The 18,943-nt window shown below is 35.1% G+C and overlaps 1 protein-coding gene across 1 annotated transcript; it reads right to left on the reverse strand.

Annotated features, from left to right (window-relative positions):
- On the reverse strand, positions 1-13,762 carry LOC114272233 (uncharacterized). The gene is made up of 9 exons (XM_082924821.1): positions 13,615-13,762; positions 11,543-11,627; positions 7,931-8,004; positions 3,098-3,169; positions 2,933-2,993; positions 2,675-2,781; positions 2,026-2,091; positions 408-554; positions 1-231 (listed from the first exon to the last, which is right to left on the reverse strand). Exons 3-8 carry the CDS (start codon positions 7,931-7,933, stop codon positions 444-446), a joined length of 420 nt encoding a protein of 139 aa, XP_082780947.1. The 5' UTR covers positions 7,934-8,004; positions 11,543-11,627; positions 13,615-13,762; the 3' UTR covers positions 1-231; positions 408-443.
- Positions 13,763-18,943: the final 5,181 nt, after the last annotated feature.

The raw sequence follows: 18,943 nt of genomic DNA on the forward strand, positions 1-18,943 counted from the left end.
TTTGAATTTCAATTACTTCTTTCTATTAATGTTTATTCATCTGTACCTTAAAATAAATCAAGTCCCTTCAACAGTAAAACAAAAATGGGAGGGTACCAATTAATTGTCCAAGGAGTTGATATTGTTAAAAAAAAAACTATATAAAGAATTTTTAAGTAGTTTGGCATACAAGAGAGAGCTCCAGTCAAGTAGTCTTCAAAAAAAGGTCCATTCAAAGGTTTTGGCAGAGTCCTACAAAGGGCAAACAGATCAATCACAACAAAGTCGGTTACAATTGGTCAATCCTGTTTAAAACATACAAATCTTTTGATTGTCAAGTCGAGCACATGTAAATTAACTTTAACCGCTAAATGATGTGGAAAAGAAGGAAAAGAAAAAAAAAATGGAAATCGGGATTTCATGATTACGTCGTCTGATTAGCACTATAATCTATAGAAAGGATATTAAGATTCTGTTGTGGCTAGCTTTTCTTCTCTCATACACTCGACGAAATCATCAAGGATTAATGGCCAAGCTTCGATTGTATCATGATTTTTAAGGTTTGGAAAGCTTATCTGCAATAAACAGGAAAGAGTAAGAAGAAGAACTCTTCATAAATGCAACTGAAACTGGCTCAAAATAACAGAAATAATATATCTAATGGAGTCAAAGATGGAGCCTGTTTGTTTCCACTTTCAAGAAAAGCTAGCTTAAAAAAAAAAAAAAATACCCTAAATTTTTATGTACAAGTACTAAAGCATGTGTTTTAAAATTTCAAGCTAGAGAAGTTGCAAACGTGTAGATAAACAGTTCGGTTAGGTCAGAGTTGAGGGCAAGTTTAGCACCTAACTGAACCTTTCAGTTTTGACAATTGAGGAACCGACACAAACTATATCGTATGGTTCATTTTTGTGAGTTTGGCATAGAAGAGGGATTTACATGAGGTCATTGAGAACAAATAAAGAAAAAGAATGAATGTAACTCTCTAAATGTATACTCCCTAGTTGTTATCACAAAAAAATGTATTATATTAGTCACTTATCTTGTAATGCTCAAAGAATTAAAATATAAAAATATTTAAATATAATATTTTAGTCGGTTCAGTTTTTATCGATGGAAAAAATTTCAAAACCAAAACAGGTCGTACGTTATGAAAAACAAACCAAAATCCAAAATTTTGGTCAGTTTTGAGCACATTACACCCCTAAAAAAGTGGGAAACAAACAGGCACGCAAAATATTAATGCCAGTGCCATATCATGTGGCACAAAAGAGTACTAATGAGAGGTACATTCAGCGAAGGGAAAGAAAAGCTAACATACCCAGAACCTCGTCCATAATTAACTTGTTTGGTTTTGGTTTTCAAAAAACACTTTTTAAAAAATTTTGCCTTTTTATTTTCCATATTTTTTTGTTTTCAATGAATTTTTTTTTAATATTTTAAGCAATTGTTTTTAATTTTTAGACACACCTAACATAAATACACTTCAAAAGTATAATATTTGTAAAAAAAAAAAATCTTTAAAAAATTCACTAATTACCAAAAATACAAAAAAAATAAAATAAAATAAAATAAATAAGACAATTTTGTACATTTTTCATATTTTTGTGTATTTACTAATTTTTTAAAATATTTTTTCACAAATATTTTACTATTTTTACATCTAAGTAAGGTGCATCTGAAAAAAGTAAAATATTGTTTAGAATTTTAAAAATATTTACTAAAACCAAAAAAATACGAAAAACAAAAAAATCAATTTTGGAAAACTGAATTCAAAAAACTGAAACCAAACACATTGAATATTACCCAAAATAAAAGTGGTTCAGATTCTAATAGAGTATTGGGGGACTATATCTAGAATGAAATTGATTTTGAATGAAATTATAGACAAAATTTGGTTATGTATTGTTGCTTTTCAGCAAAAGAGCTCAATATATAGATCTACCTACCAAAATAGATACCAAAATGATTGTACAACAGTCTGAACAACAGAAATAAACAAAAGCGAAAAGTAAAATAAGTAGTAAAACTGAAAAATCAGGATACCTGGCTGCAAAACCGTAGAAAGCTTGTCCATTGATCCATGTTAATCACCTTGTAATCATTATGGATCTGATGAAAAATCAAGTCCAAACATCACAAATCAAATCATTGGATACCATTATAATTAAGATGTTGATCATGATCCCCAAGATCAAGATGCATTTCTCTAAAGAGTAATGCTATTCATAAATGGATTGCTTACCAATTTTCTTACTAGACACCAAGGCAATGGGGCCTACATGTATTTATTAATAGAGGTCCCACCACCTTCATGTCTAGTGGTAAGAAATCCATTGTATAGTGTTATTCGGTTAGTTATTGTCAATGTCATTACATCATATTTTTAGTTTTACAAAACTCATCAACAATAAATTTCCACATATGTACTCTAATATGTATAATATCATAAATTTGCAATAATAACATCACAAGTAATTCAAACTTGTCGATTTACATATACAACAAAGTCTTTAATATATTATTAATTCAATAAAACTACAGAGACGGTGGGAATGTGCCATTTTCAATTAATCGAACGGGATAGTGAGACAAATACAAAATGAATAATCTCATAGACCCAAAAATAAAATTCAAAAGTTGTTTTGTAAACACCTAAGAATCATGAGGGTAGAAAGAAACAAGTGCTGCCCACCTTTAAATACTTGGTGAATGAGGCAACCTGGGACGGAAATTGGGACCCCATAACACTATCTAGCAATTCACAAATGCATTCAACATCTATCCATTTTTGCTTATCTTCTGAAAGAGGGAAAAATGGGCCAGCAAAATTAAAAATAAATAAATGATAAAAATTTAAATCAAACTCAAAACTGAAACAAGATAATGTCATGAAACAATGCGGTGCACTTCCATTCACTTAAACACATGCTTGACAAGTCTAAAAGCTCACCTGTTAGGCAGAATTGAAATGCAAAAGAATAGAAATCTGCAAAATTTTGAGGCGTCCTAACCTTTTCAGAAAACAGTACACGATCAATAATAGCACTATTAAGAAGTCTTCATCATCATGGAATCATCAATAATCAACCAGATAAAAACTACAAGAATAAAATACCTTCCGAGAGTGCTTCTTCAATTTATTTACTGTGTCAACAGTAAGAGCTTTCAGGCCTCTTTGCCACTCATCCTGTTACAAAGAAGGAAATTTAAACTATCAATTTTAAGAGTATTTTCTAGCTGGATTTTTCATCCATCTCCAGAACAGAAATATAATAGAATACTTGAGAAAAGTGATGATGAAGACTAGTCCTTCCATGGGTACACAAACAAGATAATTACACAGAGCAGAAACATTACAGCATAAAACTAGTCGACCAATTGAACACTTCATAAGTAGGCAGTTATCAACAAATAAATATCTAGAACAGAGAAAAAACGGTATGACATTAAGAATTAAATTCAATGCAGATCAAGTTCCACATTTTGAAATATCCATGCTAAGTTGACCATCATGGATTGGGGTCCCGTGCTGGAAGCCATACAACATAAACCATTGTGAAGACAGCTCGAGTACAAGCCGCTTCAAGCAAGGCCCTCGGATTTTACCCCTTGGTCTTAGTTTTGCAAATTTTTGACTTCAAAACCTACCGGGACTGGGAATGAGTCAAATAGGTCAATTTTCTGAAATTAAAACTAATGGCTTATGTAGTATATATCGATTACAAGTATGTAGTCATCTCTGCATAGCTTATGTCAATCTGCAAACCGCAACACATTTGAATGCTCAATCTAACCTATCAATCCATTACAACCAAGCTCAAAATTTGCCCATGGAAATTGCCAACTCGTATACACCAACACCATTACCCCCAAAATTCCAAGATCCAAACATAGTATAATGGATGCAGAGAGGAGAATAACAGTAGCTGTTACCTTGACTACCCATAATGCATATGAACAAAAAGAAGACGGCTTGTTCTACAATATGAAAACTTTTTTTATGGGCTTTTGGATTTAGCTTTTGTTTGTTTGGCTTTTTTACTAGCTTTTAGTTGTGCTGACGTATATGCATGAAACTGAACATACATATACTCATCTATTACCGCAAGGCTCTACTATTTTCTTTGTACATATTTTTATATACAGTTCAAATAGGTATTTTAGTATTTTTCATGGTCCTATATTGTAATATTCTCCAATTTTCCAAATAGTCTACTTTTGACAAAGGACAAAAATTATAAATATCCAAGAAAGCAGATAAAATTAGATACCATCCAAACAATTTATCTTATACCAACAGAATAGTAGTGTTAAAATATATATATATATATATATATTTTAAAATGTTAAAATGACGATAATAATAAGAGTGATGCTATACAAACTAACAAATCTTATAAATTTTCTCACTCACTGATGTGACACCTACCATATTATTGATTGAAATGGGTCCTATTTCAGATTCCAAATTATTGCATGACACATTAGTTAGTAAGAATTGTTAGTTTGTGTAGTATTTTTCCTACTAACAACAACAATAACAATAATAATAGTAAGGGCAATGGTTGTAATAATTAATGCACTTACCTGTGTAAAATAACAATAATAATAGTAAGGGCAATGGTTGTTAACAACTCCGCCGGTCCCAAGCCCGGGTTAAGGAGGAGGGTTGTGTGTTAGGTAGCCGACAGCCAACACGTAAAAAAAGCCGCTCGAATCCCTTATGAAAATGAATCCTACTTTGAATCGTTTAAATGCTAGGTCGTTCCCCTCAAGTGACGCGTTGCGCCTGCCTCCGGGTGTTTCGAAAAGTGAGCAAGGGGCGCCGCATCAACGCCTGGGTGCGGTGAAAAATGGGCAAAGGTTTCCGCATTTTTCTGGACGAGCGCGGGTAAAGAAGCTAGTCCAAGACTATAGGTTTAGGATAGCCGCTTGGAACATAGGAACCTTAACTGGTAGGACGATGGAATTGGTAGATGTTATGATTAGGAGGAGAGTTAGTATAGCTTGCATACAAGAAACTAAGTGGACGGGAGAGAAAGCTAGGGAAATTGAGGATACCGGTTTTAAACTTTATTATAGTGGTAAGGATAGACACAGGAATGGGGTAGGAATCATAATTGCCAATGGTCTTGTGGAACGTGTGGTGGCGGTCACTAGGAAAGGAGATAGGATTTTGCTGGTTAAACTAGTTATTGGAGGGAATATAGTGAATATTATTAGCGCTTACGCCCCTCAAGTAGGGTTAGATGATCAGACTAAGAGGGATTTTTGGGAGCAAATGGATGAGATCTTACAGGAGATACCCGTAGAAGAGAACCTGGTTATAGGTGGAGATTTTAATGGCCATGTGGGCATAGATAAAGTAGGTTATGAAAGGGTGCATGGTGGATACGGTTTTGGTGACAGAAATGAGGCTGGAGAGAGAATCTTAAATTTTGCGTTGGCTTTTGACCTGGTGGTGGCCAATACTATGTATAGGAAGAGGGAGGAGCATTTGATAACCTTTAAGAGTGGATTAGTTAAGAGCCAAATAGATTATTTCTTAGTGAGAAAAGTGGACTGCCTGAAATGCAATGATTGTAAGGTGATTCCTGGTGAGAGTCTGGTCTCTCAACATAGGATTTTGGTACTAGATTTATGTTTTAGAGGGCAATACCAAGTTAGGAAGGATGGTGGGCGTCGTAGGACAAGATGGTGGGACTTAAAAGGGGATAAACTAGAAATATTTAAGAATCGAATGGATAAGGAACGTACTTGGGACTTAGAAGGTGATGCTAACTCTATGTGGAATTCGATGGCCAATTGTATAAGGAGAATCACAAGGGAAGTGCTTGGAGAGTCGAAAGGAACGGGATCCAGCTCTAGGGAAACTTGGTGGTGGAGGGAAGAGGTCCAAGCAGTAGTTAAGGCAAAAAAAGAGTGCTTTAAAAAGTGGCAGAATGATAGAACTGAGGAAAACCTTAAGAGCTATAGATTGGCTAATAAGGAGGTCAAGAAAGTAGTGAGAGAGACTAAGTTGAAAGTTTATGATGATCTATACACTAAACTAGATAGTAAGGAGGGAGAGAAGAGGGTATATAAACTTGCTAAGATACGGGAGAAGAAAACAAGAGATTTTAATCAAGTAAAGTGCATCAAGAGTGAGGATTCTAAGGTATTGGTGAAGGATGATGAGATTAAGGAAAGATGGAAGAATTATTTTGAGAAACTGTTAAATGAGGAACATGGAAGTACGACAATAGAGGAAGAAATAATCAATAATACGATAAACCAAGACTATAGATTCTATCGCAGGATTAGGAACTTTGAAGTGGAGATTGCACTTAAGAAGATGAAATCAAATAAGGCTTTAGGACCTGATGATATCCCTATTGAAGCTTGGAAGTGTTTGGGTAAAAAGGGAGTTGCTTGGTTGACTAGGTTGTTTAGCAAAATTTTGTTGACTAGGAACATGCCAGATAAGTGGAGGAAGAGTATTTTAGTGCCAATCTATAAGAATAAAGGTGATGTCCAGAATTGCAACAACTATAGAGGAATTAAGCTAATGTGTCATATAATGAAAGTGTGGGAGAGGGTGATGGAACGCCGATTGCGAGACATAACAGAGGTGTCAGAGAATCAATTTGGGTTTATGCCTGGTAGGTCAACAATGGAAGCGATCTATCTTTTGAGGAGAGTAATAGAAAAGTATAAAGAAAAGAAAAGAGACATTCATATGGTGTTTATCGACCTTGAGAAAGCATACGACAGAGTGCCTCGAGATATAATATGGTGGGCGTTAGAGAAAAAAGGGGTGACAAAAGGCTACATTGACGTGATTAGGGACATGTATGAAGGGGTGGTGACCACTATTAGATCGCCAGCTGGAGAAACAAATGAATTTCCTATCACTGTAGGGTTACACCAAGGATCTACCTTAAGTCCTTATCTTTTTGCTTTAGTTATGGACGAGTTGACGATAAATATTCAGGATGACGTGCCATGGTGTATGCTTTTTGCAGACGATATTGTGTTAGTGGATGAGACTAGAGAAGGAGTTAACACAAAGTTAGAGATTTGGAGAAAAGCTCTTGAATATAAAGGATTTCGGATAAGCAGAACTAAGACAGAGTACATGGAGTGTAAATTTAGTAACAGTAACAATGAAAGCAGAGGAGAAGTGAAGATTGAGAACCAAGAACTGCCTAAGAGTGAACATTTTCGTTATTTAGGGTCGATTACCACAACAGCGGGAGAGATTGATGCAGATGTGGCCCATAGGATTAAGGCGGGATGGTGTAAGTGGAGAAGTGCGTCTGGGGTATTGTGCGATAAACGAATACCCACTAGACTAAAAGGTAAGTTTTATAGAACGGCTATTAGACCAGCTATGCTGTATGGGACGGAGTGTTGGGCAACCAAGAAACAACATGTAGATAAGATGAGTGTGGCTGAGATGAGGATGCTAAGGTGGATGTGTGGTAAGACTAGACAGGACAGGATTAGGAATGAGTGTATTCGGGAATGGGTAGGAGTAGCACCGATAGAAGATAAGTTGAGAGAGAATCGTTTGAGATGGTTTAGTCATATTCAACGGAGACAAACAGAGGCAGTAGTGAAGAGATGCGATGTTGTAACGGTAGATGGAAGTGTTAGGGGACGGGGTAGGCCTAGATTAACATTGACTAGCGTTATAAATAGAGATATGAATCTACTTAATTTGACTAATGAAATGGCCTTTGATAGGGCCGCGTGGAGAAGAAGGATTCATGTAGCCGACCCCATTTGATGGGACTTAAGGCTTGGTTTGGTTTGGTTTGGTTACCTGTGTAAAATATCCCTGCTTCTGGGCATTCATTTTCCTGTTGCATGCAGATTGTCAGCTATATTAAGCAGCATTAGGAGAAATTGGAACTAAAATTGGTTTTGGTCATATACATGTTACATGTCAACAGAACTGACATACCATGCGAGCATCAATATCCTGACGTCGGTATGATCCACTCCCAAATCGAACAAAGTGCCTCTATTCCTTCCGGACTGCACAAGCACACATACAAAATTGGCTTGGGTTAGTAGTGTTACATCAATCTCTTGAACACCTATCCACCTGAAGTTTAACCAATTTCATGATACATAAATCACTCATTGCAAAGGAGACATTAAATGGTAAAAACAAACAAATAAATAAACAAAAATATAAGAACCTTTTTTATGTTTTGATCTTCTGAAAATCAAAGTCAAAGGTCTGTATAGCATTGATCTTATAGAAGCAGTAACTTCAAAGCAATCCAAGACACAGATTGTCATAATGAGGTACTGATGAACATAAATCAGTTCCGGCAATTATTTCTCTTCAGTGACAAGGAAATTGTTTTAGCACACAGAGGTTTGACATTGACATGTATCACATTACAAGTTTGAATAAAATAACTTAGAATCAAATAATAAAACAAAAATAATGTAAGTTTATACCTATTCTCCTCATTTAAATTATCTTGGATTAAAATATTTATATATATGACATTTAATAATTATTTATTCACATATAATATATAATAAATATATAAAATTTTATATTTTGCACCTGTCCTCCACTTGTTGTGTCCTACATTTTTAAAAAAAAATTCCGTGTCAATGTGTCGGTGTCATGTCATGTGTCTGTGTCCATGCTTTTTAGGTACCATTTATTGAAAAATTTTGCCATCAATAGCCCTCATCATCTAGAGCAACATAGGTAAAAACCAAGATAGAAAGATGGTAGTACCTGCTAACCTATAAAACAGGTAATCTACGTTACATGGACTCGGGTGTGGGTATCGGATGCGGGTGCGTATTTGGGGGTCGGACACTTCAAAACTAAAAATTGGGGATACGTAGATATGGATCCAAATGTGGATACGGGTAAGGGGATACGTTAAATAGTTATTTTAAAAATATATTTATCATATAAAGATGAGTTAAATAGTTATTTTTAAAATATATTTATTATATGAAGATGAGTTAAAAATAGTTGACCCAACAATTTTTTTATAAATAGGATCAAACATATGGATAAGTCATAGAACAACCCATGCTATTGTTGAACAGAGTTTATAAATAGGCCCAAATTTTAATTTATTTATTTGGATCCAACCTATGAAGCACAGGTACTTCAAAAATGATACCGTACGAGTACCGGGTACTTACCGAGTGCAGGTACCGAATACATGCCGAGAACAGCAAATACATTTGGGTACGTCATGAGTACAGCATGGGTACGTCGTGGGTACAGCACTGGTATGGCAAAATGAATTTTTTTTTTTTTTGTGCAAATGCTAGAATTTATTGTAGCATTTATTATTCTTTTTTAAATTTTGAAAATATCAAGTAATTTATTTCAAACATCCTTTACCCATGAGTCATAGTTTTACTCTCTTTTGTATCCTGTTTTCGACAATTAAAAAAGAAAAATAAATAATTATATAACTTTTTAGACAAGTTCTCTTTTTAGTTTTGATATTAAAACTTTGATTTGTATGTTAGATGTTTAGCTATAAATTTAAAAAAAAAATAAAAATAAATAATTGACGTACCCCAGCCATATCCGCACCCTACTTTTTAAAAAATTTGCCGTATTGGTGTACTCATATCATACTCGTACCAGTATCCGTACCCACACCTGTGCTTCATAGGATCCAACCCATCAGGGTTTATTATGATACAAACCAGCCAATAGGCCCAAGCTTTTTATTTATTTTTTTGGGTCTAGCCCGTTATGGTTTATAATATTAATTATTATGATACAAACCAGTCAATAGGCCCAAGCTTTTTATTTAATTTTTTCGGTCCATAATATTAACTAGTTAAATAAGCCCAACCTTTTTATTTATTCATTTGGTCCGGCCCATTAGGGTTTGATACAAACGACCAGCAGCCGCCAGTCAAACGTTCTCCTCTTCGCTTCTCTCTCAGCAGCACAGTAGCACGAGATGGAGTCTGTCTCTTCTTTTCTCTTCTCTCACACACACACAGCACGATCGAGAGAGATATCAAGATAGAGAAGGAGATCGTGATAGAGAGAGAAAAGGAGATCGAAACAGAGAAGAAGATCGAAAGACACAGATCAAGATCTTGAACCCATACATCAATGTAAGTATCTCAATTTTCTTCCTTTTTGATTAGTCGTATCCGAGAGAGAAGAGGCAAATCTGACACAAATCCCACACCCACACCCGTGTCATGTCATGTCAACACAGGTACTTCGCCCCAAAGTGCCGAGTCCGTGTAACATAGCGGGTAATTGTATTGCCACAGATAGAAGGGCACACAAATGGCCAGTTACAATGGGTGAAACCAAAGACCTAGGCAGCTAGATTGACAACGTGTGTTGTCTGAAGATTCATAATAATGAAAAGGATCATTCAATCTTCATAGTATGTTGATAAAACAGAAATCTTTTGAGATAATAACATCCTATTATGTGCAAAAGAATTATTAAAAAAGGTAGGAAAAGCGGGCATATCAATTATTCTCAGAAAATATAACAGGAATCAAGAATAGCATGGTATGAAAATTAGACCCCTAAATATAAGCATGGCATAGCCAAAAATATCACCACTGCAAATTCCATTATTCATAATAAAAATTGAAACCTAAGGAACATAGTCATTTCTAAGAAGGTGGCATGTTCATATTGTGTCTATGTTGCAGACACTCACTGGACACTTCCTGACATGTGTCCAAACTTGTCAAATTTTGTCCTACTTTTAAAATTTTTTTTTAGACCTCGACAAGCTTTAGACACTTGGATTGGAGGATACACGTGTCCCTTGCTTAAACCCACTCGAAACTAAATACAAGTTTGAACAAAATAACTTACGATACACTGATAAAAAAAAAACAAAATACATTTAGAAGAATTAGTGTATGTCATATTTATTTATCATCTTTGAATGATATATTCATATATATAACATATAATAAATATATATATCATATGCTTTTTGTGTCCCTCACTTATCATGTCATGCATTTTTTAAAATCAGTATGTCCATGTTGTATCTATGTTGCATGTGTAAACATAACATGTGTTGTTGCGTGGAGCAATTGGAAACAAACCATTCATTTGGATTACAGGTTTTCAGATTGCAATACACCAGAACAACCAAAAAGTAACACGTGATTCACCAGTTAAAACTTGACATATATGAACTATTTATAAGCAATATTTCCTACAAGGAAGTATAGAAATCAGTTTCACATCGTCCAACCAAAATCTAGCCCAAATTCTGCATTAAAATTTCTCTATATCAAATAATACCTTTCTAGACGCAAGGTTCTAAACAAGAGTGGTGATCAATCTATTCTCACCATTATGAAACATGAAACCAACCATCATGGGTGTCCAACATAGCAGAAATTGAAAACTAAAGCATTGGTTTCACATTATAGATGAACAAATTAAGAGTAAACTTTCCTACTATGAATTACAAAAAGCTATGAGTTATGAATCGATAAATTTAAGCATTAAACAATTTTGAACATTCAATGGTTATTGATGTTTGCATAATTGTGAACTAATACAAAATATACTTACTCAATCATGCCCAATGACCTATTTGCATATGAATGGAAATGATCATCTATAGGTTCCCCCTTCTTCATTGTAGCTTTGTTTGAAGCTGAACAACATAATAGCATATGAAAAGAACATTAGGTGATAAAAGTTAAAATTAGTGCAAAGTTAGAATATATTCATTAAGAACCTTTTTTTTTCATTAATAAATTACAATTGGATATAGAAAACTTTAACCACTTAATACAAAAAAAAAAATTCTTTACAGCTCAGCACATTCAAGGTTCATGGGTAGAGGAATATGCCTTACATCAAAACAACTAAAAACTAGTACATCAGAAGTCACATTATAATGAAGTTGGTAATCACTAATGTAATGGTAGTCATACTATTGTTCTTGCTATATATATAATTTGCATGCAATTGACAAAAGACACAAGACACAATTATTATTTAGGAGTCTACTTACAATTAAATGGAATTTAGTGGGGAAATTCTTCCATCCATTCAAGATGTTAGAAATTTTTCTTTACTTTCAAATGTGAGCTTCTAGTTCTTTTTTAAGTATCATAAAAAATAATAGCAATTCTTTACGATAATGGAGGGCTGATCACATCCAATTTCAAGGTTCCAAAACAAAAGCAAATATTAATGAACATGAACTAAGATAATGAAAAAGAACATGACCATCTTTATCATCAGAGAAGGGGAAAAAAAAAGTGCCATCTTTATTTATCAAAAAAAAAAGAGTATATCATTACATATAATAAACTGCAAAAGAAAGATCATAATGGTTGTCCTGGGTTTTCATTAGTCATCAAGGCAGTCTCTTCAACACATGGAACTTGTGCAATTTTTTATTTTCATACCCAATATTAACAGTCTTTCCGCCAATGAAAGAAATTCAAAGAATTAGTTGACAGTCACTGCAAAAGCGTCCTGCCGAAGTCAACAGAAAAGCACCCAACGGAGACTACTAAATTTACAGTAATCTAATTCCTATACTAAATAGTAAGGCAAGTTCTTCATATGCATATGGTCTTAACCTTCAGTCTACCAGTTCCGCAAACAAGTCCAAAAAGATGTCATTTACAAGAGGCTTCAACCTATCTGTTCTACAACAGATTCCAAAAGTAAGCAGAGGGTGACTGTTAACACTTTAATTGCAACAACAATCATTCTTCCACTTCGCATCAAGTCAAGATACAAAAATAAACAGAACCAAAATTTACAGAGGTCACCCAACATCAGTAAGGAAGTCTAAAGTTCTACCATTCACCACACTATACAGTGTATACACCATCAAACAACAAAGTAAAAATTTTGTTTTTTCAAAGATACTGCGTAATTATGATTCATCATCATAAAAGGAGGTTATGAGCTCATATTTTCGTCCAATAGATTCTTTGGGAAGCTTCTTTGTACCCTTGTTTCTTTCAATTAAGAGCCACACGATGCAATACTAGCACAATCCAGCAAAAAAGCATGCTTACTAACAAAAACGAAATCGAATATAAGAAAAATTCCTACAACTCACACGGTTCCTTTTGGTGGACTAAATATTGAAATTAAATGCCACAAAAGACCCATTTTGAGAAACAAATCCCACACCCACTGGGGCTAGCCAATGGCCACGGTAAGAACAAATCCCACTCAATATCATCACAAACTAATAATTACGGACCTTGGAATGCCCATGACACTTTTTGCAAGATTTCAAGAAAAAAAATTCCACAGTATCATTGATCTAATTAAACTAAATTATTAGCAAGTCAAATGAAAAACCATTAAATCATAAACATAAACTAATATCATATTATCTATAACCCAAATTTGAAAACTTTGACTAATATTATTGTTTTTTACCATACATCTATCCCCAAAATCAGAACTTCACCTACATTGAAGAGCCAAAAACAGAGCCATGTATGCATAAGCTAAAACCCACATCATATAAACAACAACCAAAGCAAATTTGTATAAAAAAGAGAAAGAAAAATTAGGGGTTTCATGATAAAAATATGATTTGTAATTTGCAAAACTAGTAATTAATGCCTATAACATTATAGATATATCGGATATAAACTGATTACCAGAACGAACACCATCGACTTTAGATGATTTGAGGGGTTTTGATTTTCTCTTCGACGCTCGAGGCATTGTTTGTGTCCTCTTTTTTCAAGATCGAACAGAATCTGATATATCAACCCTAAAAAAAGCTTTTGAGGGAGACAGAGAGGGGGTTTAGGGGTTTTGCTACGCTAGAACAAGCGAATGGTGATAGTATAAAATAATATAGAAGGTTACGTGCACGTGCTATTAACTTGGCACTTTATGCACTTTGTACCATGGGTGATTCGCGGATATTTTTATCTGTCTAAATCGATTGAGCCGAATTAATTCGTCACATTTTAGATGGATATGTGATGACGTGTAGACGGTTAAGAATTAATTTTTTTTAATTCGTCTAGTTTTAGACGAATGACAGATTTGAAGTTCTTTTAAGCGGAACTGAATCGTCAAATCGCAAGCACCCATACTAATTTGTAAAATTTTGTGCTTTCAATTTGTTTAGATATTCTGTTTGTGTTTTCAATTGAAAAATAGTTTAGACATTTTATCGTGTTTTTAATTTGGAAATTCTTTTATCAAATGATAAATGTTGATATTTGGTATTTTTACGTGGAAAATGTAAAGCTTAATTTGTTATTTTTAAAAAAAGTTAAATTAAATAGTTTTTGTATAAAAAAACATAATGAAATAATTTTGATAATACGTGGTTTTCTCATATGTATTTATTATTGGTATATAACAATTTACTTGATAATCTTTTAGTTATGTTGAGTTAGATTGTTATGACAAATTGCATTATGTTCAAAATTTGTAAAATTTAAACTGCTAAATCGATTCGCATCCATCCGTCAATCCTTCAATCCGCTCAATCCACATCCGCCAATTCGGTGGACAGATGCGGATTGATTTTTTTCAATCTGCCAATCCGATGGACGAATGGCGAATTGGAGGTTTCCCGACCGCAATCGAACCGCGAGCACCCCAACTTTATACTTTAGGTGTGTGTATATATGCACTTTATAATTAACATAATTTTAATTTTTTGAGTGATAATTAAAAATATTATAATACAAATTAAACACAACATAACATATAACTAAAGAATTTATGGATTATAATTAAAATAATATCATAATTAAATAAAAAAAACTAGAAAAGAACATAATTAGAGATGCATATGGTGCGTCTTTTTCAAAGGATTGTATATTAGAATTTCCCTACAAAAATAAATAAATAAAATACAATAAAATTATTTAGACATTGGGATTGGCCCAAGTGGAATAACCACGACTTGTATAGTTGTAATCTATTTTTATTAATACACTAACTGCTATCTTGTGATAAATAAATAAATAAATAAAATCTATACAAAATTAAATAATATTTTTTTTTAAAAAAAAAGTACAGAAAATAAAAAAATCATATGGCCTATTATAATCCACTCTATTTTTTATTTTATTTTTTTAAAAAAAGGAGCCTATTATTTTAAGAGGGAACAACTTCTCTTCGGTTCAAAGTTCATTTCACTCCTATCTGACTTGACTACTTGAACTGTTTATCTTATGACACATGTCAATCATATTATTTATATCAAAAATCAAGTTGATCATACATTAATAATCATTTGATTGAATTACATTTGTTTTGAGAAAAAAAATAAATTCATGAATTGTCTTTACGTAGTTATTTCTAAATGATAAAAAAATAATCCACACATAAAACAAATCATCGGAGATTAATAAAATTTACCTTATCTTGTATTCATCAAAAGTAGGGTTCTCTTACCTATTTTAATTTCCATTTTAGAATTTTTCAATGACTTAAAATTAAAAACATAGCTTGTTTGGTTTGGATTTTAGGATTCACTTTTCAAAAAATTAAAATTTTTTGTTTTTTTATATTTTTTTTGTTTTCCCTGAATTTTTTTAATTTTTAGATACTCCTAACATAAATATAATTAAAAGTATAATATTTGTGAAAAAAATAGAAAATTCACTAAATATCAAAAATATAAAAATTCAATACATTTTTCATATTCTTGTGTATTTATTGATTTTTTAAAATATTTTCTTACAAATATTTTATTTTTTAGATATATCTAAGTAAGGTGCATATAAAAAAAAGTAAAAAAAAAAATTGTTTAAAATTTTAAAAGTATTCATTAAAAATAAAAAAAAACAAAAAATTCAATTTCTAAAAAATTAAAGCCAAACACACTGAATGTTACTCTACCTCCATGATTTTATGTGTGCTCTACCATTCTCATTTAAAAGAGTAATGCTAGACATTTCAAATATTTTACCAAATGTCTCACATGAATGTAAAAACCACACCATATAAATTTTATATAAACTCCGCACCCATATAAAATATTTAACATCCTTAGCATTTTTCCATTTAAAAATCACCACTTTACACCATGTATTGTACACTTGAATTTTCCATCTCAATTGATGGGGTGTGAGACATGTACCCTTGACACCCAATCAGATGTTTGAAAAGGTCTTCTCTATCCTACTGTTCTCATTTAAAAGTCACCACTTTACACCCTGTGTAGTACATTTGGTTTTCTTTTGAAATTATGATTTTTGTGGTGAAGGTGGTTTGGAAATACTCTTTTGATCCACTGGAGCACTCGAGTTCCTCAACTAACGACCTGAAAAGGAAGAAACACTCCGGTCGGAGGTGCCGGAATTAGCACTCCGATAGACAAGTCAGTCTCTACTCTCTAGGTTACTTGTATTTTAAGTTAAGCGTAATGATTCTCACATACCTCTTTCTGGCTGACGCTCTTCTATTTATATCTTTTCTTTCTTGGGCCTCGAGGCTGGGCCCACTTTCTATTCGCCATATAACTATTTACTCGGCTCCTTTTGTTGCAAACCGCTTCTCATTCGGCCCCTTACTCAACCGGCTATTTGGCCGAATAGGTCAGGATATAAATGTGCAAGACGGGGCCGAATGCAATGTATATATATTTTGACTCTCCAGGTCCACTTATTCGGCCTCTTTACGACTCCCAATACTCGGCCCCCACAATTGCCCCCCAAGTACTCCACTAACGACAGTTAGCTGGAGTGTTTGGTTTCGAACTCAAAAAGTCAGAGCCGAAATTCGGCAGCTAACCTCATTCTAACGCGGATGTCAGAGCACACGCCTCTCGGTTATCATTTCAACTTCCCGCCCCTTCGTACGCTTCCATTTATTATGATTTAAAATCTTGTCGTCTTTTCGAACACACATTTTTTTATGCTTAAGAGTTTTTGAACTGCCTTCTGACTCACCTCTGCAACTTTCATTCATCCTTCATTACTCTCTCCGTCTCTTGTAAGTTCTCTTCCTCTCTACTTTGAATCCTTTTCCTAGTTTGCCTTTAGTTTAGTACGCTCCTATAGGCTGACCGAAATGGTAAAACGTCTGAAAGACCTCCTCTTCACGGATCGAATCTCTGGCTTTTGACGCCATTTTTCTATCTCTGATGACGTCCGTTTGTCGCTTGTGACAGACGGCACCCTCGATATAGAGAGGAATGACGAAAGCACAATCGTCTTCCCTCTCTTATCAATTGTAGAGAGCGGAATCTATTTCCCGCTTCATCCATTTCTTAGGGCTGTCCTTCGCTATTGGGGTCTAATCCCCTCCCAACCCAATGTCAACTTTTTTAGAATCGTAATGTAGATTATAGAGCTAAACTGTCGCCTTAGGATTAACCTCGGCATACCTACTATTCGGCATTGTTACGCCTTGGCCAAGTCTTCTGGTCGGCATGGATGCTATTTCCTTAGGGCTAAGGACACCGACCATTAACTAGTGACTATGCTTTCCAGCTCTGGCAAGCAAGTCGATGATGTTATGGTCGTCGTCCGAGGTAACTGAGAATTCGGTGAAGGCGAGGATCGCCTTGATCTTATTCCTAGACGGAGGGGCGAACCTGGTGGCCATTTATCTGTTTGCGTTTATTTTTCTTATATTTATAAAGTTTCATTTTTGCGATCCCATGGTTTTGCTTGTGCAGGAAACGATTTGAAGAAAGTCTTGACTTAGCCAACGACGCCGTTCTTTCGGAAATTAAAGTCGCGCTAAAATATTTCGGCCGTCCGAGTCTTCACAAGTAATGAAGGGCGGCCCACATTCTCCTTCGGTACGAGCCGACATACACGACGTTTTCGGCGGCAGAAAACATCCCAATTCCGAGGGGTGAGGAGTCTCTTACGGCTCTTATTTTGACCAACTTCAAAAACTTACGGCAAGTTGGTTTCGAGGGGTCTGATTCAAAGCGGGTGGAAGTAGCTGAGGTAGATGAAACCAAAGCCGAAGTAGACAAGGCGTTGAAGTTGGCCTTTGAGGAAGCTGGTCTTAATTCAGACAACCCTCCGTCCACTTCGGGCCGAGTGGACCTTCTGTTTGACGACATTTTTACCAGTTTAGAAGACCTTCCCGACGCATACCCCGAGGAGATGGCTGGGTTAAACCTCACACAACTCGTCAAAAAGAAAAAAGCGGAAAGAATGTCTGCGCGGCGAAGAGCAGAGTCCATTCGATCTAAAGTGCCACCTGCAGCCGAAGCTCAGCCCTTCCAGCCTGTTATTGAGGAGGAAACGGCTCAAACCCGAAGTGCCAAGTCCGAGGCGGTTGTACAAGCCGATCAAGAGGCTGAGCAAAGGGCAGAAAAGCGTCCTGCCGAGGTCGAGGTCGGCTCAGAAGAAAACTGTGCTAACAAACGGCCGTGTTTAGAGGAGTCGAATGTGAACGTGCCTTTTGTCATTCAACCAAAGATAAAAAAACACGCCGATCTACTCTGACTCATCGGCTATTAAAGACCCAGCCGTCACGTTGAGCATGGCTACGTTCGTCTCATTGCCGGCTGACAAGGCGGCGTTCCGGGCGGAGCCGAATCTGCTGGCGATAGCATTAGCCACTCAATCGGCTCTTCTGGTATATACCTTTAACCTTATTTTTCCCTTTTATGCAAATATTGTGTTGGTTTTAATTTCTTGTTTTGCAGACAGTCGGGAGAATAGCCGAGATAGGTCGTTGCCAGCATGACACCGTCAAACGACTTGGCCGTTTACAATCGGAGGTAGAGGGCCAGAGGAGCAGGGCTGATTTCAAAGCGGTGAGGGTGAAGATGGAGGGCACGAGGGCCGAGGCCAAGATGGAGAGGGCCAAAAATGCGGACCAGCTGAGATTGGCCGCAGAGAAGAGGGCAGACGCGAGCGAAGAAGCGCTCAAGTTAACCCAAGAGGTGATTGCCAAACTGGAAGCTGAATTGGAAGAATCGAAGAAGGCGAAGGAAACAGCCAACTTCGAGGCTTCCAAGGCGTACGAGGCCGGGCAAAGCACTACTTT

This window comes from Camellia sinensis, chromosome 4, assembly GCF_055761805.1.
Source record: "Camellia sinensis isolate YWXY chromosome 4, ASM5576180v1, whole genome shotgun sequence".
NCBI classification, from domain to species: Eukaryota; Viridiplantae; Streptophyta; class Magnoliopsida; order Ericales; family Theaceae; genus Camellia; species Camellia sinensis.